Source organism: Taudactylus pleione, unplaced genomic scaffold, assembly GCF_031769625.1.
Source record: "Taudactylus pleione unplaced genomic scaffold, aTauple2 ptg000198l, whole genome shotgun sequence".
Taxonomy (NCBI): Eukaryota; Metazoa; Chordata; class Amphibia; order Anura; family Myobatrachidae; genus Taudactylus; species Taudactylus pleione.
In genome coordinates, this window is record NW_028284600.1 from 3,548,877 (window position 1) to 3,575,699 (window position 26,823).

A 26,823-nucleotide genomic window follows, 5' to 3' on the forward strand; every position below is an offset into this window, starting at 1 on the left:
GTAGTGCCACATATGCAGGGCCCCCTAAAGTAGTGCCCCTTATGCAGTGCCCCCCCCTAGCCCAGTACTTCAACATGCTGGCTCCCACTCCCGCAGAGCTGCTGCCTCTGACTGGATCTGTCTAGATCCAGCAGGCTCGCAGGGAAGGCTCTCACATCGCGGGTGTGCACTGACGTCACCCGCGCAGTGCATCACTGGGAATGCTGGCCTCTGAAGTGATTGTGGCTTCTTTAATAATGATGTGGAGAGCCCGGCCCTGCCCCCCAAAGCTGTCAGGTGCATCGCATTTCCGGGTTTCTCCTGGAGAGGAGTTAATTAAAGTCAGCAAATACAGAAATGTTCACTTGTGCGGCAAATCTCACCATGTATGGTGCGAGTCGCACGACCACGGTCGGGTACGCACGCTGCATTTGCATCCATGATCCATTAGATTGGATGGCGTGAATGCAGCCATGGCATGGCGTACCGTGGTGCACACAGCTGCGGCAAATCGCATGGCGCAATGCATGCACACGTTTGCCATACAAAAGGCAAAGATGCAAGATGACACATTTGTACTCCCCATACAAATGTCTAGAGTATTAAAATCAATGTGAAAAGCTCTGTGCCACCTGTATTATCAATGTATTCACAAAATATATGCAAATATGATTGGAGCATATCAACCATTGGCATACCACATATGATCCGTATATTAAACACATCATGAATGCTTAATATTTACACGTGTTTTCACCTGCTATTAACTGACATTAAAGTTCTTAAATTCAAAGCTCAGTAATTTAATATACTTATGGTGAACCAGGCACACTCCACAGTAACAGAGATAAAACACATCTTAGTTCAATTTACCAGGAAACAAGACTCAACTTGACCTTGAGCTAATCAACTTCTCTCCTTTCTGTCTTGACATAAAATAGCACCATCATTTATACAGTATACCAAGCGTGTTATAAAGCGTGGTATATACGAGACTAACATGATCATTTGTGCTCTTAGACAACATATGGTTTTATGATCCAATAAATCAAAATAAATTGCAACGAGAGGAAATAAATACATTGACACAGCAGATTGAGCAATAGAAAACAAATTAAAACAATTTATTGTATCACACTGTTATCTAAGCCACTTCCACTGTGAGAATCAGGGTTACACCAACCGATATAAAACAAGAGAATTGTCTTTCTAAATCCATAGGAGGAAGTTAATAGACACAAGATGCGATCAATAAGGTGTGGTGACACAAATCAAATACAGCTTCTTGTGCAGTATCCCTAAATCTATTTTGTGTCCAATACTCAATACATATAGAAAAATGGTGCCATGCAAAAAGAAATAATATTTGCACAACACAGAATGAAACAGCTACGGCTTTTGTAAACTCGCTTGTTTTTTTAAACACTCTGGAAGGAAGGATATTTAGGGTTCCGGACTGTAGATAAGACAGTAATTAGATAGGCAAGGTCTAGATAGACACCAGATTTTAGACAGACAAAAGTTCAACAGGGACAAAAGATCGACACACAAAAGGTCGACATGTAAGAAGGTTGATAGGTACAAATGGTCAACAGGGTCAAAAAGTCAACACAAAAAATGGTTGACACATGATTTTTTGTTTTGTTTTTAGGGCTAGGGTTAGGTTTGGGGTTAAGGTTAGGTACTTACCAGAGGTTTAGGGTTAGGCACTAGAAGGGACAGTTAGGGTTAGGCACCAAGGGGAGGGTTAGGGTGAAGATTAGGGTTAGAAAACAAAAAAATAATGTATTGACCATTATTTTGTGTAGGCCTTCTGACCCTGTCGACCTTCTTACATGTCAACCTTTTGTATGTCGATCTTTTGTCCCTGACGAACTTTTGTCCCTGCCGAACTTTTATCTGTCTAACATCTCGTGTCTACCTAGACATTGTCTACCTAATTACTGTCTATCTCTTATGCCACACCCGGATCTTTAGAAAATATATTTTTAATGTTAGGTGGAAAAATCATAATGCTTTATATAAGAGAGATTATAAGGGTATATTTACTAAAGTGCATGTTTTTTAGAAGTGGAAATGTTGCTCATAGCAACCAATCACATTTTACTAGCATCTTATAGAAGATAATAGTTAGAATCTGATAGGTTGCTATGGGCAACATCTCCACTTCTAAAAACCCGCACTTTAGTAAAAATAACCCTACTTTCATCTGTGTTCTGCTTTCTAGCCTGGAATGATCTGCGTTAGTGGGAAAACTCAAAAGCAGTAATTATGATAATCAGCCCCAGGGCTAGTTATCATGATGCTAGTTGCTTTTAGGAAGACAGGACATGTTACTATAGCTAACTACTCTGGAAGAATCCAGAGTAGTTAGCCATAGTAACCAATCAGTTTCCAGCTTTCAATTTATAGAATGTACTTGATAAATGATAGCTAAAGGTTTATTGGTTGATATGAAGGTTTTATACATCCCCCCTCTATTGTGCATGTACGTGTGTGTAGAGCAGCTAGGGAGAGATCTGCCCAAGAGTCACAACCGAATTGGACACTAGGGTCGGGATGTACTAAGCATCACTTCCGCGATGTGGTACATCCCCCCTGTCTTCCGTTACATACCTAGAATATTGCAAAGGACAGCACTCCTGATAAGAGCTGTCCTTTGCGATGGCTCCGGAAAGAGTGACTTCCGGGTTTACCACCCATAAGTCCCTCTGTCCTTCTGCGCATGAGCAGAAGGACGCTGACCACGGGGGGTGATGGGAGGGATCCATGGTGCTTCTGTATAAGAACCAATATATGTATATGTAGAAGAACATGAATCAACCTTGAGGTTTTAGGTGAAGACTATTGAAAAAGAATCGGGAGACAAACATGATCAGGGCATGTTGGGATTGAGACCGCCGGTCTCATAACTACATCCCATTTATAGACACTGGGGGAGATGTAACAAACCTTGGAGAGAGATAAAGTGGAGAGACATAAATTATCAACCAGTAAGCTTCTAACTGTCATTTTTCAAACAGCCTGTAAAATGGCATTAGATGCTGATTGGTTGGTATTTTTTCTCTCTCCACTTTATCTCTCTCCAAAGTTTGATACATCTCCCCCACTGTACAGGATTGTCATGATGGACATTGATGAACCAGGTAGTGGCTGTGACATCATGCAAGCAGGTGGCTGTTGATAAGTAATGGCCAATAGTACAGTGACAGCCACACCCTCTAACACAGGCCCACAACAGCGTAGAGCTTGGATAGAAAAAGTATAAGCAAAACAAATATGGATTGACAGTGTTAGCAGCAATGCAAATGCCTGTTATTTGATTTCACTGTCTATACAAATCATGTTCATTGTTCGGGAGGTATAAAGCCACTTACAGTAAGTACAACTATAAAGTTTCAGGCTTCTACCTGCTGACTTTCTCCCACTTCTACAATGTAATATACAATAGAGAAGTTTTACTCATCTCCTATACATTTTTTTAGACCCGTCGGCTTTCACCAGGTCAATGGAGCATATATTATGTACTGTAGGAACTATCATATATTGTAGTGCAGGGCCGGCTCTAGGGGTGTTTGACCAGTGCGGTCGCACAGGGGCGCCACCCATAGAAGGCGAACCCCTCCCCAGCATCCAGAATTGTCCCGCTGTTCCACCCGTGGGCCAAAGTGGCCCGTGGGTGGTCAGATCGGGAGGTTGGGGACCCCCACCACCGCAGCTGTGTGGGGAGTGTGAATGGATGCATGCGGGTGGCATCCATTCACTGACGGGAGAGGGCTTGGGGAAACCCAGCCAGTGACGGAGGGCTGGGCTTTACCCCCAGCCTGATGTTAATTGCAGGCGTGCCATGCGGGAACGCCTCCAAATAACGTCACATATGGGGCGTAGCCTGTGGTAATTAGGCCACTGCCCCAAACGGATGTAAGGGTGCCTTGTTAAGGGTAGGCACATGGTGCTCTGACCCCTGGAGCCGGCCCTGTTGTAGTGTATTGTGCCTGAGTCTTTATTTTTTGTGCAGGTGCTAGTGACGAACATGGTCAGAGGAACTGACTGGTCTGAGTCTCATTACCACCCGTGATGGAGGCACCATAAATACGGCGCCAACTTTAACAGTTCTGGGTGGATGGCATTGGGCCCCATTTACACATGGGCCATGTAAATGGGGCCCAATGCCATCCACCATGCACCCACTAGAGATACGTCACTGATTATAGGGCCACCGATCACTGCCACCTCCAGTCCTCAGGAATTCACTGTTTCATGATCAGAATACATTTATGCAAGGAAACAAAAACACTTTGCCACAAACCTGTTATGCGTTGAGGTGTTAATATGACTGTGTGCCGTGGCCTGGAAGCAGCAGACGGCCTAGCTATGGCCATGGTTACTTGGCTTGCCCTGCGGCTCGGCTTCTCCAGTCCCTGGAATAATATAAATTCTTCAGTGGGATGTATCCAGGAAGAATCCAGAGCAAATGCGTTGTTAAGAAAAATCTGTCAAATACAAAAGCAAAATATTGGTCAGCTCTTCAGGTAAGATACAATGACATATTATTTTCTTGCATGAACCAAAGTGTGTACTGAATGTGGTGTTTGAGAGCTTTTAGAATGTAAGCTATTACGAGCAGCATCCTCTTGTTACATAATTGTGCATTTTGCAGGTTTTAATTATGTATCTGTCAATTTATTTATTGTCTGTATCTGTCTATATTATTCACTGAACACCCATGTAATACTCAGCGGCAAACAGACTCCTGGAGTGCTCTGTGCCATCCCTGTCCCTAAGAGTGAGCAGGGCTGCTGGCACCCTGAAGTGCATTACTGCACTGCATCCCGAGGATGTTCTTTGCGGTTGCACAGACAGCAGGGTGCCGATGTGCCTGGAGCGAAAGTAACACTGACTGCAGGGTGCCTATGTGCCTGGAGCACCAGTGACACTGACTGCAGGGTGCCTATCTGCCTGGAGCACCAGTGAAACTGGCTGCAGGGTGCCTATGTGCCTGGAGCACCAGTGACACTGACTGCAGGGTGCCTATCTGCCTGGAGCACCAGTGACACTGACTGCAGGGTGCCTATCTGCCTGGAGCACCAGTGACACTGACTGCAGGGTGCCTATCTGCCTGGAGCACCAGTGACACTGGCTGCAGGGTGCCTATGTGCCTGGAGCACCAGTGACACTGACTGCAGGGTGCCTATGTGCCTGGAGCACCAGTGACACTGACTGCAGGGTGCCTATCTGCCTGGAGCACCAGTGACACTGGATGCAGGGTGCCTATCTGCCTGGAGCACCAGTGACACTGGCTGCAGGGTGCCTCTTTGCCTGGAGCACGAGTGACACTGACTGCATGGTGCCTATCTGCCTGGAGCACCAGTGACACTGACAGCAGGGTGCCTATCTGCCTGGAGCACCAGTGACACTGGCTGCAGGGTGCCTATGTGCCTGGAGCACGAATGACACTGACTGCAGGGTGCCTATCTGCCTGAAGCACCAGTGACACTGGCTGCAGGGTGCCTATCTGCCTGGAGCACCAGTGGCACTGGCTGCAGGGTGCCTATCTGCCTGGAGCACCAGTGACACTGACTGCAGGGTGCCTATCTGCCTGGAGCACCAGTGACACTGGCTGCAGGGTGCCATTGCAGACACACTGCTAGGCAGAAGTAAGGGCCGTGGGGCAGCAATTGTGCCGCTCACAGGGCCCTACGTGACGGCTTCGCTCTCACATCCCTGGTAATATATTACTTGCCTTAGTACAGCGCTACAGAACTAATGATGCCAAATAAATAATTATGAAAACAGCAATAATAAAAGACACTGTCAGTGAGCCAGATATTATATTATGCATACAAAAAATAGGAATATTTCCAGTGATGAATCTCCATCATTGGAGTTTGTAGGCACATTCTTTGGTGCCATAAGCCACTCCTGATCCAATATATACACCTTGGTCAGTTTTGGAGCAAAATGCAACCCATTTCCTTACCCATCATCTAAAAAAAAATCACTATTATCACTTGATTTATCTAATACTCTGTATTTTCATTTGCAGGTGAAAGAAAAAAAGCTACTTTTTACGTGCATTACAAAAAGAGATTGTCCTCTAAGTAGAGATGTACGGGTTCGGTTTTACTTGGATTTACTCGGATCTCAAAAACGGCATTTTATTGGCTATCGGCTATCACGTGTTTTGGATAGCCAATAAAATAAATCCGAACTAATCCAAACTTGCATTATGTTTGGCCTAAAGAACCGAGTAAATCCGAGTAAAACCGAACCCGCACATCTCTACCTCTAAGCATCTTCCAGCCCCCGCTCCTGGCATCCGTAATCAAATACGATCATGAATACTTCAGTTAGCAAAAAAGTACATAAAAAATATACTTTTAAATGATATAACATCCTCCCAAAATGAGGATTTTATATAATTTTATAGGCACGTAAATATAAGTATGTATTTGCATTTATGTAATGTACAGTATGTAAATGTATCTCCAGAGCAATACATGGAGATAAATATATTTCTTAAAATCTTTTTTTTTTTTTAGGATAGATCCTGTAAAATACTAGCAAAGCCAGTTTTACTATTGCCTCATATCCTGCTGACATTTCATTGCAAATTATTCCTAACTTCATTATTACCTAGAACATTTTCCTTGGGGCAAAAAGTCACGACAACAAGTCTCCAAAATCTTCCTGAGGGAGACAGACATGTTGAAACGCGTTGGTGTGAGGAGTTGAGAAATGGATGTGGATTGAGATCACCCCCATCTGGATTGTTAACATCCTAATACTGTATACACACTGGCCGATATATCGGTGAACGGCCGATATATCGTGTGTGCGTCGGCCAGTGTATACAGATGATATGTCTGTGAATGAGGTAGTTTACAGAAATATTGTGTCAGCTGTGCAGCACATCCAAAGCCCAATTTATCTGCAGATATGTGATTATGGGGTCTAATTACTAAGCAGTGTTAGGAGACAGAGTGAAAAGTGATAAGGTGCCAGCCAATCAGCTCCCAACTGTCATCTCATAGGCTGTGTTTGAAAAATGACAGTTGGGAGCTGATTGGCTGGCACCTTATTAAAGACTTATCACTTTTCACTCTGTCTCCTAACACTGCTTAGTAAATAGGCCCCCTTGTAGGCTGCGCTAAGTATTAAGAGCAGCTCTTATGGATTTTGATAAATTTAAGTATAAATGAGCGTATAATGAGTGAAATGTAACAACTATGGATCTGAGAAAATAAAATATAAGAAAATGATAAAATAGAGTAAAAGTAATAAAAAGTAAAATTAAGATAAAAAGTAAAGGATAAAAATAATATGATCTCCGGGCAATGCTGTGAAGAAAAAATAAAATTAGAGATTGTGGTATTAACCACTATGTGTTTATAGCTTTTTTGCAGGTATTTGTGTGGAGGCGAGCTGTGGGGTTGTTTATTTTGCGGGCTTTGAGGGCGGTGTTTTGGAGACATCGACATTAAGCAAGTGACACCGCCCTCAAAGCCCGCAACATCAACAACCCCCACAGCCCGGCTCCACACAAATACCGGCAAAAAAGCTATAAACACATAGTGGTTAACAGAGCCGTAACTAGACTTTCTGGTGCCCTGTGCCAGAAAGAGCATTGGCGCCCCTCTCATTTTTCAAAGGGACATAATGCACCCAAAAAGGGGCCATGGCTTCATGGGGAAGGGCCAGGGAAGAGATAGGAGAGGCCAGGAAATGCTGGGGATGAAATAAGAGGAAGCTACAAGCAAGAATAATAATAAACAGAAATTTGACAGGCCCAAACAAATGTCGACATGAAATTCTCAACATGGTCGACAGACACCATGACGAGCATCCTCAGAATGTCGACATGTTCACAATTAATAAATAGACCCTTTATGCCTAAGGGTTCCTAATCCAGCCCACCCCACCATATCACATTACAATTTATCTCATTGTCACAGCTATATACATCTATATAATATATCTAAGTGGTGATAAAACAATTATGCCATCAGTTTCATGAGAGAGAGAGAGAGAGAGAGAGAGAGAGAGAGAGGCCAGGGTGTATGTGAGAGAGCAGTGGCAAACGCAGGATTTCTAGAGGGGGGTTTCCTGATGCTTGATTTTAAAGCAAGTGTGGCCAGTCCATGAAGAGGGCATAATCAGCACTTAACCAGCTATAATACACATCATGCAAAATATAGTGTATGTAATAATTCTGACATATACAGGACCAACAATCACAGTATTCTATTATATGCGGTACTAGGGCTATCATGCCAGAGCTGAATGTTTTTATTTCAGATGTGAGCTCCATTCCAGATCATTTCAGGAAGTTCGGGTAACTGGGGGCAGAAAAAGAATCTTGCCCTGCCCTTGACATATATACAGATTGGTCTCATTATGTACTGGCTAGTTTATTATTATACAGTATTACTAATTAACCCTATAGGTGTAAACAAACAGGAGAGAGAGAGGGCTCTATTTTCTGGGGCACTCTTGTGTAAGTTATTTATATTAAAATTTTACTTTTAATAATATCATTAAAATAGTACATCTCTAGAGAGTATCTTGGAAAATGAGTCCAAAATAACTGGGACTATCAAAGAGAATATATAATACACATAGACAATTTAACAAAACATACATAATAATATTTTTGCCTAATTTTTCTTGTGTAATAATTAGAGAACAGTAGTTCTCATGCAGGGTTCCCCTCACATGTAATAAGTACCTACAGTCAGGTGCATAAATATTGGGACATTGACAGAATTTTCATATTTTGGCCTCTATTCACCACCACAATGGCTTTGAAATGAAACAAAAAAGATGTGATTTAACTGCAGAAGACTTTCAGATTTAATTTGAGGGTAAATACATCCAAATCTGGTGAATGGTGTAGGAATTACAACAGTTTCAATATGTGCCTCCCACTTTTTAAGGGGCCAAAAGTAATGGGACTATCAACTCAAAAGCTATTTCATGGACAGGTGTGGGCTATTCCCTCATTATTTCATTATCAATTAAGCAGGTAAAAGGTCTGGAGTTGACTCTACGTGTGACATTTGCATTTGGAATCAGTTGCTGTCGACTCTCAATATGACATCCAAAGAGCTGTCACTATCAGTGAAGCCAGCCATCATTAGGCTGAAAAATCAATACAAACCCATCAGAGAGATAGCAAAAACATTAGGTGTGGCCAAATCAACTGTTTGGAACATTCTTAAAAAGAAAGAACTAGGGGTGAGCGGGTTCGGATTTCTGAAATCCGAACCCCCCCGAGCCCCCCCGATCCGAGGCAGATCCGAGTCAGGCTCGACTTTTCCCGCCTGACTCGGATTCTGAAATCGAGGCAAAACTTCATCATCCCGCCTTCCGAGTCTCGCGGGTTTTGGATCCTATATAAGGTACCCGCGTCGGCGCCATTTTCTCACTCGGCTGTGGACAGTGAAGAGGGAGGGTGGGAGTTAGGGCTGGCTGGGCTGTGTAGTGTAGTGTAGTGTAGTGCAGAGTAGTGTTGTGCTGTGCTGCTGTTGTCCACTACGTCAAAGTCCATAGGGGCTGACTGTGTTGTGCTGTGCTGCTGTTGTTAATAGGGGCTGTGTCCACTACTTCAAAGTCCATAGGGGCTGGCTGGACTGTGTTGTGCAGTCAGTTGTCCATAGGGGCTGTGTCCACTCCAAAGTCCTGTGCAGTGTCCCAGTCCTAAAGGGGTGCTGTAGTGTTGTCCAGGGGGTGCTCTGTCCGTCAGGGGTGCTCCCCCTAAGTGCTAAAAAAAAAAATATTTTTTCTGTGTTTGTGAATTGTGTGCGCAGTAGCCGCACGTGCATCAACAAAGTAGTGCCAAGCGTGTGCCTGTGTCATAAGTAAAGGGCCGGCTGGCTTGACCGTTAAAGGGTGCTGTAACCCCCAAAGTACACTCCAAACCAAATAACAAAATATTTTCTGTGTTTGTGAATTGTGTGCGCAGTAGCCGCACGTGCATCAACAAAGTAGTGCCAAGCGTGCGCCTGTGTCATAAGTAAAGGGCCGGCTGGCTTTACCATTAAAGGGTGCTGTTACCCCCAAAGTACACTCCAAACCAAATAACAAAAAATTTTCTGTGTTTGTGAATTGTGTGCGCAGTAGCCGCACGTGCATCAACAAAGTAGTGCCAAGCATGCGCCTGTGTCATAAGTAAAGGGCCGGCTGGCTTGACCGTTAAAGGGTGCTGTAACCCCCAAAGTACACTCCAGTCCAAACCAAATAAAAAAATATTTTCTGTGTTTGTGAATTGTGTGCGCAGTAGCCGCACGTGCATCAACAAAGTAGTGCCAAGCGTGTGCCTGTGTCATAAGTCAAGGGCCGGTTTGGACATCTGGTCCGGACTGAAGGACGTGCCAACAATTTCTGACAAGTCTACTGTCACTGCATATGATACTGTCCTCAAAGCAGCAGCGACAAGCGTGCGTCTGTCTGTTAAAGGGTGGTGTAACCCTCAAAGTGCGCTCCACAAACAATAAAAAAATTCTAAAGGATTACATCGGTGACAGCATCCAAGTAGGCATGTCAGACAGTCCGTACCTGTACTGGCAGGAAAAAGAAGCAATTTGGAGGTCCCTGTACAAACTGGCTCTATTTTATCTGAGTTGCCCCCCCTCCAGTGTGTACTCCGAAAGAGTGTTTAGTGCAGCCGGGAACCTTGTCAGCGAAAGGCGTAGGAGGTTGCTTCCACAAAATGTGGAGAAGATGATGTTCATAAAATGAATTATCAACTCTTCCAGGAAGACCAGCCTCCAGAACGTACAGAGGGACCTGTGGTTGTGGATTCCAGCAGGGACGAATTAATACTCTGTGAGGATGAGGATGTACACAACACTGAAGAGGGTGAGGAATCGGTGGATGAGGAGGATGAGGACGACATCTTGCCTCCGTAGAGCCAGTTTGTGCAGGGACAGATTAATTGCCAGCTTGTTTTGTGGGTGCCCAAACGAACCAATCATTTCAGCCACAGTCGTGTGGCAGACCCTGGCGCTGAAATGATTGGTTTGTTAAAGTGTGCATGTCCTGTTTATACAACATAAGGGTGGGTGGGAGGGCCCAAGGACAATTCCATCTTGCACCTCTTTTTTTTCTTTGAATTGTGTACTGTTTGGGGCCTAGTTTTTCAAACTGCCATCCTGTATGCCACTGCAGTGTCACTCCTAGATGGAAGATGGACCACGTGTTTGTGCCGCCCACTCGTATCTCTTAGCATAGTCATCCAGCTACCTCGGTGCAACCTTTTGGATATAAAAACACTATTGTGAGGTGTGAGGTGTTCAGAATAGACTGGAAATGAGTGGAAATTAAGGTTATTGAGGTTAATAATAGCATAGGAGCAGAAAAACACACACATTCTGTGATTTTAGCTGTTTTTATGCTTTTTTTAAAAAAAAATACAGATCCAAAACACAAAACCCAGAACCCAAAACATGGAAGGGTGGTTTTGGCAAAACCAATCCAGATCCAAAACACGAAGAAAGATCCAGATCCAAAACCAAAACACAAAACACGAAAAGTGGCCGGTGCACACCCCTAGAAAGAACGCACCGGAGAGCTCAGCAACGCCAAAAGACCAGGAAGACCACGGAAAACAACTGTGGTTGATGACAGAAGAATTATTTCCCGGGTGAAAAAAAACCCCTTCACAACAGTTGGCCAAATCAAGAACACTCTCCAGGAGGTAGGTGTATATGTGTCAAAGTCAACAATCAAGAGAAGACTTCACAAGAGTGAATATAGAGGGTTCACCACAAGATGTAAACCATTGGTGAGCCTCAAAAACAGGAAGACCAGATTAGAGTTTGCCAAGCAACATCTAAAAAAGCCATTACAGTTCTGGGACTACATCCTATGGACTGATGAGACAAAGATCAACTTGTACCAGAGTGATGGAAAGAAAAGAGTATGGAGAAGGAAAGGAACTGCTCATGATCCAAAACATACCACCTCATCAGTGAAGCATGGTGGTGGTAGTGTCATGGCGTGGGCATGTATGGCTGTCAATGGAACTGGTTCCCTTGTATTTATTGATGATGTGACTGCTCACAAAAGCAGCAGAATTAATTCTGAAGTGTTTCGGGCATATTATATGCTCCTATTCAGTCAAATGCTTCAGAACTCATTGGACGGCACTTCACAGTGCAGATGGACAATGACCGGAAGCATACTGCAACAGCAACCAAAGAGTTTTTTAAGGCTAAAAAGTGGAATGTTATACAATGGCCAAGTCAATCCCCTGACCTGAATCCGATTGAGCATGCATTTCACTTGATGAAGACAAAACTGAAGGGAAAATTTCCCAAGAACAAGCAGGAACTGAAGAAATTTGCAGTAGAGGCCTGGCAGAACATCACCAGGGATGAAACCCAGCGTCTGGTGATGTCTATGCGTTCCAGACTTCAGGCTGTAATTGCCTGCAAAGGATTTGCAACAAAGTATTAAAAGTGAAAGTTAGATTTAGGATTGTTTAGTTTGTCCCATTACTTTTGACCCCTTAAAAAGAGGGATGTACATATAGAAACCGTTGTAATTCCTACACCGTTCACCTGATTTGGATGTAATTACCATCAAATTAAATCTGAAAGTCTGCAGTTAAAGCACATCTAGTTTGTTTCATTTCAAAGCCATTGTGGTGGTGAATAGAGGCCAAAATATGAAAATTCTGTCAATGTCCCAATGTTTATGCACCTGACTGTATGACATTAAATGTACAAATATACCAGTATTGGGAGTACTACATTCTGTGTGCTTGTCTATAGAGTGTATGTGTAGGCGATCACCAGATGTTAGAAAACGGCGTAAAAAGTAGCTACCAATTATTGTCCTGTGGGTGATAGTCTGAGATCACAGGCATATACTTATGTCATTCAAATTGAAAATAAGTCTGAGTATGCAACCCCTGGAAAATATGTTGGAGTGCATCACTATCGCAACATATATAACAATTATCATATGCTAGGTTGGTATTCCATTTGTGAAGAACTTGCCAAGTATTTACTTGATCATCCACAGCACCATACAGGATACAGGATGTATTAATCATTTGTACAAAAAATAAAAATAAAATGACAATGTATAGATATGCAAATATATCTGTGATAGCTCCTATGAGAATAGAGGGGTATATCATTAGGTCATCCTGTATGGTGCTTACAATCTTTATTGCCTACCACATGTACAAGCACACACATACAACTAGGTTTTAATTTTTTATTTTTTTGGGTAGGAGCCAATTAACCTACCAGTACATTTTTGGAGTGTGGGAGGAAAACCCACACAGGGAGATTATACCAACTCTGCACAGTTAGGACCGTGGTGGGAATCGAACCCAGGACCTCAGTGCTGTGAGGCAGTAATGCTAACCATTACACCGTCTGTGCTGCCCAAAAATATAATATATCACGTGGGACTTGTATGAAGTGACCCAATGTGTGTTATGGAAACATGCTGTGGCTCAGTATTAGCAGCAGCAGTCTGGATTATTAACACCTGCGTTATAGATCTGTGGTGTCATGTGGTTTTACTACTACATGTTGGGTCCTCTTAACAGCATTTAACAGTAGGAAACAAAATGTATCAGATTAGACAATGTTCTCCCAAACCAATCAATGTGTCTGTTTACTAGGTCACCGAAACAGCCATTTGTTATGTTTCCCTGATGGGAGTAAAACTTCATTGTGTTGTCAGAATCCATACTCATCCAGACTAGGTATAATGACCTGTGCACTGTATTATTATAATCCTTCATTTATATAGCACCACCAATTACACAGCGCTGTACAAAAATAATATTTGTCATTAACATCAGTCCCTGCCCAATTGGAGCTTACAGTCTATCCAATTTGGATTGGATTGTGGGAGGATATCGGCAGGGCCGTAGAGTGCCTGGCCGGGCCAGGGTAAAGGAGAGGGTGTGGCCTAATCATGGGAGGCGTGGCCACACCCCCTTAAAAAAAAATACCACTTTTGCAGCGATGCGTATTAATCATTTGTACAAAAAATAAAAATAAAATAACAACGTATAGATATGCAAATATATCTGTGATAGCTCCTATGAGAATAGAGGAGTATATCATTAGTCATTAGGTCATCCTGTATCCTGTATGGTGCTGTGGATGATCAAGTAAATACTTGGCAAGTTCTTCATAAATAGAATAGCAACCTAACATCTGATAATTGTTATACATGTTGCGATAGTGATGCACTCCAACATATTTTCCAGGGGTTGCATACTCGGACTTATTTTCCATTTGAATGACATAAGTATATGCCTGTGATCTCAGACTATCACCCACAGGCCAATAATTGGTAGCTACTTTTTACGCCGTTTTGTAACATCTGGTGATCGCCTACACATACACTCTGTAGACAAGCACACAGACTATAGTACTCCCAATACTGGCATATTTGTACATTCAATGTCATAGGTACTTATTACATGTGAGGGGAACCCTGCATGAGAACTATTGTTCTCTACTTATTACACAATAATAGTTTCGCCAAATTTTTCTTATGTATGCTTTGTGTGTGTTTTGTTAAACTGTCTATGTGTATTATATATTCTCTTTGATATTTTGGACTCATTTATTTTGGACTCATTTTCCAAGATACTCTCTAGAGATGTACTATTTTAATTATATTATTAAAAGTTACATTTTAATATAAATAACTTACACAAGAGTGCCCCAGAAAAAAAGAGCTCTATATTTCTCTCTCTCTCTCTCTCTCTCTCTCTCTCTCTCTCTCTCTCTCTCTCTCTCTCTCTCTCTCTCTCTCTCTCTCTCTCTCTCTCTCTCTCTCTCTGTGCGGAGTCACTCCCATTTCTCTCAAATAACCCTATAGGTGGTCTATATAAGTGCACCCCTGACAGTGCATGTTTTCCATATCTCCTAGTTGGTGCGCAAGTGTATTCATTACTGGCTCACACATTTTAAAACATCAACAGGTGGGGCTAATTATTTAATTTGTGACATGGAAGGGCACTTAAAAACATGCAACTTTATATGCTATTTCTATTGTGGTCATCATGGTGTGGGCTAGGAAGGGGAGTTTCCAGGCAACTGGAAACCCCCCTGCATTTGCCTATGGAGAGACACAGAGTGAAAGAGACCAGCGAGGGAGAAAGACTGTGAAAGAAGCCAGATAGGGAGAGCTACACAAGTGCAGTATGCAAAAGAATTTGCTGGATTCAGAGCTACATTCAACTCTGAACCCGGCCCAATGCCACAATCATCTGACTACATCATTACTGTCTGATTCTAACAATATAATTTACAATCTATAATCATAGAATAAATGTGTGAATAATAACAGCTTTGACCTATTTTCCTACAACTCATTTATATTTTCTTGAAAGTGTTTATTCTGCTTTCAGATATATATATATATAGTCTTAATGTCCAATTTACCTTTTGAGTGATTTCCTAAACAATTTCTCACAGGAATTGACTATAAATATTTATGCCTTGATTTAATGAGTAGGTTCAAATAGAAAAAAAAAGTATATTTATTTAGATAGGAAATTGCATCTGTTTAGCTGTGCAGTATAGCAATGTGACCTTGATGGCATTATCAGGTCAACAATTGAAGGAGCTCAGAAATTTCTCCCATAGCCGCTTATTTTTCATACTTACTGCATGCAGAGTATTTCTCAGCTCTTGTTACCACTAACCAGTATGATCAGCAGAATAAAATTTGACCTTGAAATGCCATTAAGTCACCCAGAAAAGTGGGAGAAGTCCACTAGAACAGTGATTCCTAACTCCAGTCCTCAAGAACCCCTGTCTGTGGAAGCACTGATCGCGCCCCCCCTGCTTAGCGCCGGGCTGGGGGGCTTACGCAATGCTGCAAAAGTGTTTTTTTTTTAAGGGGGCGTGACGACGCCTCCCACGATTAGGCCACACCCCTCCTTTACCCGGGCCCGGCCAGGCACTCTATGACCCTGCCGATATTCTCCCACAATCCAGTCCAAATTGGATGGACTGTAAGCTTCAATTGGGCAGGGACTGATGTTAATGACAAATATTATTTTTGTACAGCGCTGTGTAATTGGTGGTGCTATATAAATGAAGGATTATAATAATACAGTGCACAGGTCATTATACCTAGTCTGGATGAGTATGGATTCTGACAACACAATGAAGTTTTACTCTCATCAGGGAAACATAACAAATGGCTGTTTCGGTGACCTAGTAAACAGACACATTGATTGGTTTGGGAGAACATTGTCTAATCTGATACATTTTGTTTCCTACTGTTAAATGCTGTTAAGAGGACCCAACATGTAGTAGTAAAACCACATGACACCACAGATCTATAACGCAGGTGCTAATAATCCAGACTGCTGCTGCTAATACTGAGCCACAGCATGTTTCCATAGCACACATTGGGTCACTTCATACAAGTCCCATGTGATATATTATATTTTTGGGCAGCACAGACGGTGTAATGGTTAGCATTACTGCCTCACAGCACTGAGGTCCTGGGTTCGATTCCCACCACGGTCCTAACTGTGCAGAGTTGGTATAATCTCCCTGTGTGGGTTTTCTCCCACACTCCAAAAATGTACTGGTAGGTTAACTGGCTCCTACCAAAAAAAATAAAAATAATTAAAACCTAGTTGTATGTGTGTGCGTGTACATGTGGTAGTGAATATAGATTGCAAGCTCCACTAGAGCAGGGACTGATGTGAGTGGCCAAATATTCTCTGTAAAGCGCTGCGGAATATGTGTGCGCTATATAAATTACTGGTAATAAATAAATTAATAAAAATATGTGCCGGGCCGATGTATCTCTTCAAAGCAACAGTGAATCTGCGAGTGACCTCTATCAGACAGATATAGGCCATGCCCCAGGACTAGTAAAAGTAGTAGAAAAGTTAAACTCTACGTGAGTGCAGTTGATTTGGAAATTGGAGCGCAGTGAAGTAGACATGGGTCATCATTCCTCTGCTGCACTTTTAGCACCTAGTTCAGTCTGTTCCCTAACAAAGGGCCTAATTCATGTTTGTACGCAATTTATTGTCTTTTAGACTTACAGACTGCAAATCTTAGCAGGTGAAACTGCTGCCCAGAAAAGAAGATTGACGCCCCCCCATCCCGGACCCATTGCAAACTCATTCACAACTGTGTACACATAAGTAGATTGTACGCAAGAGCAAGAGACATCGACTGCTAGGGTGGCACTACAGCTATGGAGACTTGCAGTAGCAATACAGATGCCATGTTTCACTAGTACATGATCACAGCTGAGGACAAATACATGCTCCGAAAATAGCCAGCGATCTTGGTACCACTCTCCAGTACCTCCCACAAACAGTCCCTTCCTGTCAATCACTCTACGATAAAAATCCCAGTGTAATCGCTGCACATGCGCAGTCTGCACAAAATCACTCACTTTTGTGAACATTGGCAATTGCATACAAACATCAATTAGGCCCAAATATGGCAATGGGTGGTGAAAAACTTGTGGCCGATTGGCTGAATAGTCAGAGTTGTTCAGGGTTGGTCAGGTCGGCACCCAGGGGAGGTATTTACAATTAGTAGCCAATGAGATAAATGTCTCCCAATATGACCCTGGAACAAACGCATTTACACTAAGGGTCTGATTCTGAGTAATAAGCATCTGCGGCCACTCTTCCGTATGCAAATTCAAGAATCTGCGGAAGTATGTAGAAAATCTGCGCAACTGAAAGTGGAAGCCTATCCCACCCACCCACCGGGTAGCTGTCTGCAGGTGAAAACGCCATCATTAGTGCCAGAGCTGGCCCAAGGCATAGACAAACTAGGCAAATGCCTAGGGGCATGAATTCCAAGCCTAGGGCCCTCTCAGCTTGACAACGGGCAATGGTGGGACCGGGACAGGTGGATAGCACCTCTGCTCTTGCTGTCCTACCACGATCAGAGCTCTCTGCTCAGCTCTGATTGGGCAGCAGCTCATATGTGAGCGGGGTCACCAGGGTAGGGGCTGGTCCGGCCCGAAGTCCAGTGACCGCTGGACAAACAGGCGGCGGCGGTTCGGGCAGCGCGGTGCGGTGGCGGGAGACGGGGCTGGACGAGCTTGCATCTGAAAAGATTCAAGCTCGTCCAACCATCAGTGTGGATTTTGAATTTGGCGCCGCTGGCGGGCCAGTAATGGCTCGCGGGCGAACAGCCAATCAGAGTCTGGCACGGCGAGCCAATCGTGGCTCGCTACGTCATGGCTCCGCCCCCTCACGGCTCCATATATTAGGCGCCGCTGAGCGGGGGCGAGTCAGTCCGTCGGCGGAGAGCAAGCCAGGAAGATCGTCTGCGGAGGAGAAGAGTTCCATAGGCGCCGGAAGACGCCGTGCTCAACCCCTGAAGACGGAGGCGCTGGTGCTGGAGCAGGAAGACGGCGACGGGCGGCGGTCAGCGGAGCTGAAGCTGAGCACCGGAGAGCTCTGCAGTGGAGGGAAGTCAAAGAGCTTATCGAAGTTCCCCACTGCAGGCTCTCCCAACGGACAGGGTAGGAGGCCGTGGGCCACCTTTACTTATATTTAAAGTCAAAGCAATAATTTGTTGTCGGGCATAAGGCCCGTGGGTATAAGCAGGCACTAGGCCTGTGGCCACGTAGGAGGGGCACAAGGCCCCGGGGATCGCAGGGGGCATTAGGCCCTGAAGGGATTCTTTTTTTAGGTTCTACAGTCAGCAACCTGGGCATTAGGCCCAGGTTGTTCGGGCGCAAGTCAGAGGCAGCCCTGCATATAAGGTGGCCTGGGCATTAGGCCCAGGTCACTAAAACGACCCTCAGAGGCAGCCCTGCATGTAAGGTGGTCTGGGCATTAGGCCCAGTTCACTAAAACGACCCTTAGAGGCAGCCCTGCATAAAAGGTGGTCTGGGCATTAGGCCCAGGTCACTAAAACGACCCTCAGAGGCAGCCCTGCATATAAGGTGGTCTGGGCATTGAACCCAGTCCTCTAAAACATCACTAGATTTACCAGAGGGCCCAGCTTAAAAGTGATCTGGGCAACACGGCAGAAAACCAAAGCGATCATTCACAGGTCGGCGGACCTGTGCAGCAGAGTGACCGGCGCTGGAGGTTGGTATCACTGAGTACAGAGTGCTGGTAGGTGGTTCGAGGAATAAAGTAATCCGAGTAATAGACCCGGATCACCCGATTTAGCCCCAGCTGGGTAAGGTTGAGTACTGGGCATAGGATTTTGGGTGAGCCCTCTTGGGGGTCAGTGCAAGGGGCTGTGCGGCTCTGGTGCTGGACCCCTGAGGGGGGATTCCTGAAGATTCAGCCTAGTAGATCAAGGCAGCGGTGTGTTCATAGAAGGGCACAGACCGCCGGCTGACCGGGAAGAGAAAGGGAGGGACAGCTGAACCGAGAGTGCTTCCGCTAGAGGCGTATTGTTCCCAAGCCTAGTTAATATAATGTGTAAGTTGATGTTTATTTGTTGTTTGCCCTGAATCTTCTCGTTGTTATAGCAGAGAGTTTACGGAGGAAGTTTCTGGAAGTGAAGTTCAAGCTTCCAGGCATACTAAGAGGTAACCCAGTTGGTACAGCATTATTTGCGTGTTTGTCTAGGAGAGAAGGGGGATTGTTTTGTTTAATTCTCAGGGGCGGCGGACGACTCGTCAAGGTGACAAGGGGTCTAGTGTGAGTATCTCTCAGTGTCTGTGTCTTTCATTGGGGCGTTCGATAGGGGATCTCTCACAACGGTGAGAGATCCGAACAGTCTATACTTTCTCTTCCTCTGTCTGTTCTTCCCTTAAACACCGGTTAGGGGATCTCGCACAATGGTGTGAGATTCAAATTACACCTGAGTGTGTGAGCACTGTATAGGTGAAAACTCGGTAGCTGAGGCCCCATGCCAATGATGACCATTCACCCAACCGGTGAAGGTCGCGTGCATCCTTAGCGGTTATTGTATCACCAAGTATAGGAGGATCGTTACTGAATACACCCTTCTTTTACTACCTCAGGCTGGTTTGAACCCGATACTAAAACGGTGAAGAGGATCCGGATTGTAGATCAGTTGGTAATTTGGGAACGAATGCTCTAGGACTCTGCCGCGGAAGAAACTGGTGAGGGTTGGCAAACGAGTTATCGCTAGGGTTTTACACTTGGCGTAGTCGGCAGGATGTCAGACGATGAAGAGAATAGGGGGGCAACTGGACGGGTCAACATAGGCCCTGCCCTCGCTCATTTGCCTCGGTACGATGGCCGCAATTTACAGTTGGAGGATTGGAAATCGCGGCTCGAAGGAATTGACCTCCTATATAAGGTGTCTCCGGAGTCAAAACTCCAATTAGCTCTGAACTCTCTCGAAGGGGAAGCCAGACGTACTATCCTTTTGAGACCGGAAGAGGATCGTGATTCCCTGAAAAAGGTGCTGAAGATTCTGGGGGATCTCTATGGGAATACATCATCGGCTGGTACCCTACGACAACGGTTGTTTGCCCGGTTCCAGAGAGAGGATGAGTCCATTCCTCAGTTTGCTAACGCACTTCAAGAATTGATGGGCGAAATTAGAAGGTGCGATCCGGATGGGATGGGTGCACTTCCAAAAACCAGCCAGATGTTACGGGACCAATTTGCAATGGGGTTGAGGAATATCCCACTGCGACAGATTTTGTTGGATAAAATCATGCAAGACGACAAACTGACTTTTCACCAGATACAGATAGACGCCGTGTCTCGGGACCGAGATGCAAATTTTGGTCCATATGCTGTCACTCCACAGTGGGTACACCCGACGTCTGCTCCCGTGATGGGCCGGGAGGCCAACCCTTTGGAATCATGTGTTCAAGACCTTAAAGCAGCATTTTCTAAGGCAACCCAGGAAATGAAAGAAGAGGTTTCCTGGCTAAGAGAGGAAGTATACCGGCAACGAGGCCGCAGAGCTGAAGAAGAGTACCGACTCAGAGAGTCAGACGGATCCAGAGGAAGCGGTGTTGGAGTTAGACAGGGAGGAACTAGGGGCCCCCGATGCTACCGTTGCAATCGGCTTGGACACATTGCCCGGAATTGTACCGAGGCAATTTCTGAGCCTCAGTTAAACTAGAATCCCTCGCGGTAAGGGGACCACCCGCGGGGGAGTTACGTGGAGAGATAGCCATTGTCAACTCGGCTGAATTGGTAGGGGAGTGTCCCATTGTTGTTGGATGCCTAGGGGGAAAAAATCAGCAATGTTTGTTGGATACAGGATCTCAGGTGACCACCATGTCCGAGGACTGTTTCTTGAAACATTATTCTCACCTGAAGGAATCTGTTTTGGAGAGTTGGGTCACTCTCACCGCAGCTAACAACCTCCCCATTCCGGTGGTAGGGGTTGTCTGGATGGAAATAGAAGTTTGTGGCCGAAAGTTGGGGAAGAAAGGTATCCTTGTGGTCAGTAGCGCAGGTTTGAGTCATGGACCGGTGATCCTTGGTATGAACGAATTGAAAGACCTGGATCAAATTTTGTTTCAAGAGAATGGTCCTCGGTACTGGAGACATTTGGGGGTCCAACGACCGGTTCAACAAGCCTTTCAACAGGTGGGACAGCGATGTGGGGCCCAGGGAAAAGGAAAGGAATCTTTGGGCCTCATTAAAACCAGCCATCGGCAACGAATAGATCTACCCCCTCGTCAGGAGATAGTACTCCCCCTGGAGGTGCGTACCCATCAGCGATTGGATGGGTTCGAGGTAATGATAGAACCCACAGGCATCTTCGGAATAGAGTCCGGAATAGTTCTGGCTAGAACTTTGTCAGTAGTCAAGGAAGGGAAGGTGTTGGTCCGAATATGTAACTTAGCGGAGCAAAGTCAGCGTGTCCCAGCAGGAGCTATAATTGCCCGGGTGGTAGCTATTGATGGTGATGGTGTTCGCAGAGGCCAAAGTATTTTGCTTCAGTCAGAAGCCACGGAATCATGGACCATGTCGGTACAGGTCGAGCAAGAGGAAGAACCAAGTATAGAGTGGAACGGAGGAATAATAAGGGAGCAGATGGATGTCTCGCTAGCTGACTGTGACTCCGATACTGTGCGGAAATTGGACCAGATGCTGTGGAGACGTCGGAAAGCTTTTTCGAGACATGAGGAAGATTTTGGCTACACGGACGATTTACAACATTAGATTCGTACTGGAGACACTTTACCCATTCGCGAAAGATACCGGCCTATTCCCCCAAAGCTTTATCAGGAGGTCAAGACAATGCTTCGACAGATGCTGGATAACGAAGTGATTCAGGAGAGTAAGAGTCCATGGGCCGCCCCCATAGTGTTGGTTAGGAAGAAGGATGGGAGCATCCGTTTTTGTGTGGACTACCGGAGGCTGAACAGTTGCACCGTACGGGATGCCTACCCTCTACCTCGGATTGAGGAGTCCCTGGCGGCGTTAGGCGAGGCCAAGTTTTTTTTCCACCTTAGACTTGGCCAGCGGATACTGGCAAGTACCGGTTGCCACACAAGATCAAGAAAAGACTGCGTTCATTACGCCCATGGGACTTTTCGAGTTTTACCGCATGCCATTCGGGCTCACCAACGCCCCGGCAACGTTTCAGAGGATGATGGAGCGGTGTCTGGGAGATTTGAATTTCGAAACCCTCCTGATTTATCTAGACGACATTATTGTGTATTCCGCCACTGTGGATGAACATCTAGCTCGTTTGGAGGTGGTCCTGCAGTGCCTGGAGGGATATGGGTTGAAGGTCAAACCTCGGAAATGTCACCTACTAAAGACTAGTTTGGAGTATTTAGGGCATGTGGTGTCGCGTGATGGGGTGCATCCCACACCAAGTAAAATTGCAGCTGTGCAAGAATGGAAGACACCCCGTACAGTGACCGAGTTACGAGCATTCCTAGGGTTGGTTGGTTATTACCGCCGTTTTATCAAGGATTTTGCTAAGATTGCTGAGCCACTCCACGCCCTATTGCGAGGGGTGGCCACAACTCAGAAAACTCAAGCGGTGGCGTGGGGCGTATCCCAAGAAGCGGCTTTTGCGTGCTTAAAGCAGGCTCTCACAGAAGCCCCCATATTGGCCTATGCCAATTTTGAGACACCATTTGTTTTGTTTACTGATGGGAGCTTGCAAGGCCTAGGGGCCGTACTTGCTCAGGGAGTCGTAGTTTGAGAGAGACAGAGAGAAACCCAGACAACTACAGTTCCTTCAAGTTGGAATTATTGGCCGTAGTCTGGGCTGTGACCAAAAAATTTGCTGAATATCTGACAGCCACCCATGTAGATATCTTTACCGATAATAACCCCCTTGCCTATTTGGGGATTGCCAAGCTTGGGGCCCTGGAGCAACGCTGGGTAGCCCGGTTAGCAAAGTTTTCCTATACCATTCGCTACCGGCCTGGAAAAAATAACGGAAATGCTGATGCTTTATCTCGGTTTCCTGTAGAAGTCCCTGGGACCCAGGGGGATGAAGACTGGGAAGAGGTAGAAGTCCCCGATCTGACACGTGTGAGGAAATCAGGGACGAAGGGTGATCGGAATGTCAAGCAGAGTGCCACGATACTCCGGAATACCGAACAAAACTGGGTGCGCGAACAGCAGGAAGACCCCGGTTTCAGAGCTATTATGCAGTGGAAGGAAGATGGTCACTGGCCTAGCAAATGGGAAAGGAGTAGGCTTACTACTTTCTGTCAGAAGCTGCTGCGTAAGTGGGACCGACTCAAGGTTTGTGCAGGTACTCTTCGGCATCGCACCTACCTTAGTTCGGAGCTTCGGTTTGTAGAGCAGATAGTGGTACCAGAAGCGTTGGTCCGACCACTGATTGAGAATGCCCACCAAGAAGGAGCGCACTTGGGCAGTGATAAGACCTATCAATGGTTTAGACATCAGTATTTTGCACCTCAAATGCAGAACATGGTCGTTCGGGTCTGTCGGGAGTGTAGACGCTGTGGAGTGGTCAAACCTTCGGAACAACATGCGCCTATTCAGACCATCTGTACAGATCGACCATTAGAGTTATTAATGATAGATTATGTGCTGATTGGAGAGTCTGTTAGTGGTCACCAGTACGCTTTGGTAATGACGGACCACTTCACAAAGTTTACTGTGGTAGTGCCAACCCGTGACCCGACGGCTGAGTCGGCTACAAAAGCGATTGTGGAAAATTTTATACGGCAATATGGGTGTCCCGAAAGGATACATTCAGATCAGGGAGCCTGTTTCCAAGGGCGGCTAATGGAACGTCTGTGCCAATTGTACGGGCTACAAAAGTCCCGTACAACTCCATACCACCCTCAGGGTAATGGGGCATGTGAAGGGTTCAACCGGACCTTGCTACAGATGCTCCGAACCCTGGAAGAAACATAAAAACGGAGGTGGCCTGAACATGTGCAAGAATTGGTTTGGGCCTACAATAATAGGGTACATAGTACTACCGGGTTTTCTCCTTTCTTTTTGTTGTTCGGTCGGCCGGGCCGGGAAGTTCAGGATTTAGTACTAACAGAGTCCGATGGTAGGGAGGGATCGCTTCCTACAGGTTGGGTGGAGGAACATCGGCGGCGTCTGAAAATTGCTCATGATTTGACGGAAAAGATGATAGCCGATCATAGACGTACCCCGGCTGGGGCGCGAGGGGTTGAACCGTTTTCCGTAGGGCAACGGGTCCTGGTCCGCATGACTCGTCCGGGGGGTAAATTGTCTGAGCGTTGGGAAGTCTTACCTTATGTGATCAGATGTCGTTTGTCAGCGGAAGGACCGGTCTATCAGGTGGAATCCACTGATGGTCTGGGGCGATTGCGGACTCTTCATCGAGACCTGTTACGTCCCTGCCTTTTCCCAACTTCAGCAGAAAGGGACCCTATACCTGACATCGTTCAGAATGACTCGCATAATGAGGAAATCGCGTTGTCCACTCCAGCCGGAATGGGTAACCTTGAAGAAGAATGGTGGACACCCGCAGGAATTCCTACTGTGAATGAAGTCGACGATGTTCCAGAGGTGGCGGGTGTGACACCTTTACCTAGACGTTCCCAACGATTCAATCGTGGCGTGCCTGGGCCTCGATATGCTGACCCCGACTTTGTCTGGTCTCAGACCTCCTTTGTAGGGACTACAAAGGACACAGGGGGTGGAAATGTGAGCGGGGTCACCAGGGTAGGGGCTGGTCCGGCCCGAAGTCCAGTGACCGCTGGACAAACAGGCGGCGGCGGTACGGGCAGCGCGGTGCGGTGGCGGGAGACGGGGCTGGATGAGCTTGCATCTGAAAAGATTCAAGCTCGTCCAACCACCAGCGCGGATTTTGAATTTGGCGCCGCTGGCGGGCCAGTAATGGCTCGCGGGCGGACAGCCAATCAGAGTCTGGCACGGCGAGCCAATCGTGGCTCGCCGCGTCATGGCTCCGCCCCCTCGTGGCTCCATATATTAGGCGCCGCTGGGCGGGGCGAGTCAGTCCGTCGGCGGAGAGCAAGCCAGGAAGATCGTCTGCGGAGGAGAAGAGTTCCAGAGGCGCCGAAAAACGCCGGAAGACGCCGTGCTCAACCCCAGAAGACGGAGGCGCTGGTGCTGGAGCAGGAAGACGGCGACGGGCGGCGGTCAGCGGAGCTGAAGCTGTGGACCGGAGAGCTCTGCAGTGGAGGGAAGTCAAAGAGCTTATCGAAGTTCCCCTCTGCAGGCTCTCCCAACGGACAGGGTAGGAGGCCGTGGGCCACCTTTACTTATATTTAAAGTCAAAGCAATAATTTGTTGTCGGGCATAAGGCCCGTGGGTATAAGCAGGCACTAGGCCTGTGGCCACGTAGGAGGGGCACAAGGCCCCGGGGATCGCAGGGGGCATTAGGCCCTGAAGGGATTCTTTTTTTAGGTTCTACAGTCAGCAACCTGGGCATTAGGCCCAGGTTGTTCGGGCGCAAGTCAGAGGCAGCCCTGCATATAAGGTGGCCTGGGCATTAGGCCCAGGTCACTAAAACGACCCTTAGAGGCAGCCCTGCATAAAAGGTGGTCTGGGCATTAGGCCCAGGTCACTAAAACGACCCTCAGAGGCAGCCCTGCATATAAGGTGGTCTGGGCATTAGGGCCAGTCCACTAAAACATCCCTCAGAGGCAGCCCTGCATATAAGGTGGTCTGGGCATTGAACCCAGTCCACTAAAACATCACTAGATTTACCAGAGGGCCCAGCTTAAAAGTGATCTGGGCGACCCGGCAGAAAACCGAAGCGATCATTCACAGGTCGGCGGACCTGTGCAGCAGAGTGACCGGCGCTGGAGGTTGGTATCACTGAGTACAGAGTGCTGGTAGGTGGTTTGAGGAATAAAGTAATCCGAGTAATAGACCCGGATCACCCGATTTAGCCCCAGCTGGGTAAGGTTAAGTACTGGGCATAGGATTTTGGGTGAGCCCTCTTGGGGGTCAGTGCAAGGGGCTGTGCGGCTCTGGTGCTGAACCCCTGAGGGGGGATTCCTGAAGATTCAGCCTAGTAGATCAAGGCAGCGGTGTGTTCATAGAAGGGCACAGACCGCCGGCCGGCCGGGAAGAGAAAGGGAGGGACAGCTGAACCGAGAGTGCTTCCGCTAGAGGCGTATTGTTCCAAAGCCTAGTTAATATAATGTGTAAGTTGATGTTTATTTGTTGTTTGCCCTGAATCTTCTCGTTGTTATAGCAGAGAGTTTACGGAGGAAGTTTCTGGAAGTGAAGTTCAAGCTTCCAGGCATACTAAGAGGTAACCCAGTTGGTACAGCATTATTTGCGTGTTTGTCTAGGAGAGAAGGGGGATTGTTTTGTTTAATTCTCAGGGGCGGCGGACGACTCGTCAAGGTGACAAGGGGTCTAGTGTGAGTATCTCTCAGTGTCTGTGTCTTTCATTGGGGCGTTCGATAGGGGATCTCTCACAACGGTGAGAGATCCGAACAGTCTATACTTTCTCTTCC

At 46.2% G+C, this 26,823-nt stretch overlaps 1 protein-coding gene across 2 annotated transcripts in view; it reads right to left on the minus strand.

Moving 5' to 3' along the window:
- TCERG1L (transcription elongation regulator 1 like) overlaps positions 1 to 26,823 on the minus strand; it is a 325,549-nt gene that overhangs the window by 238,952 nt on the left and 59,774 nt on the right. For both annotated transcript variants that reach the window (XM_088476871.1, XM_088476870.1), the window contains exon 3: positions 4,289 to 4,472. In XM_088476871.1, coding sequence (XP_088332997.1) covers positions 4,289 to 4,472 — 184 coding nt within the window. The remainder of the gene's footprint in view (positions 1 to 4,288; positions 4,473 to 26,823) is intronic.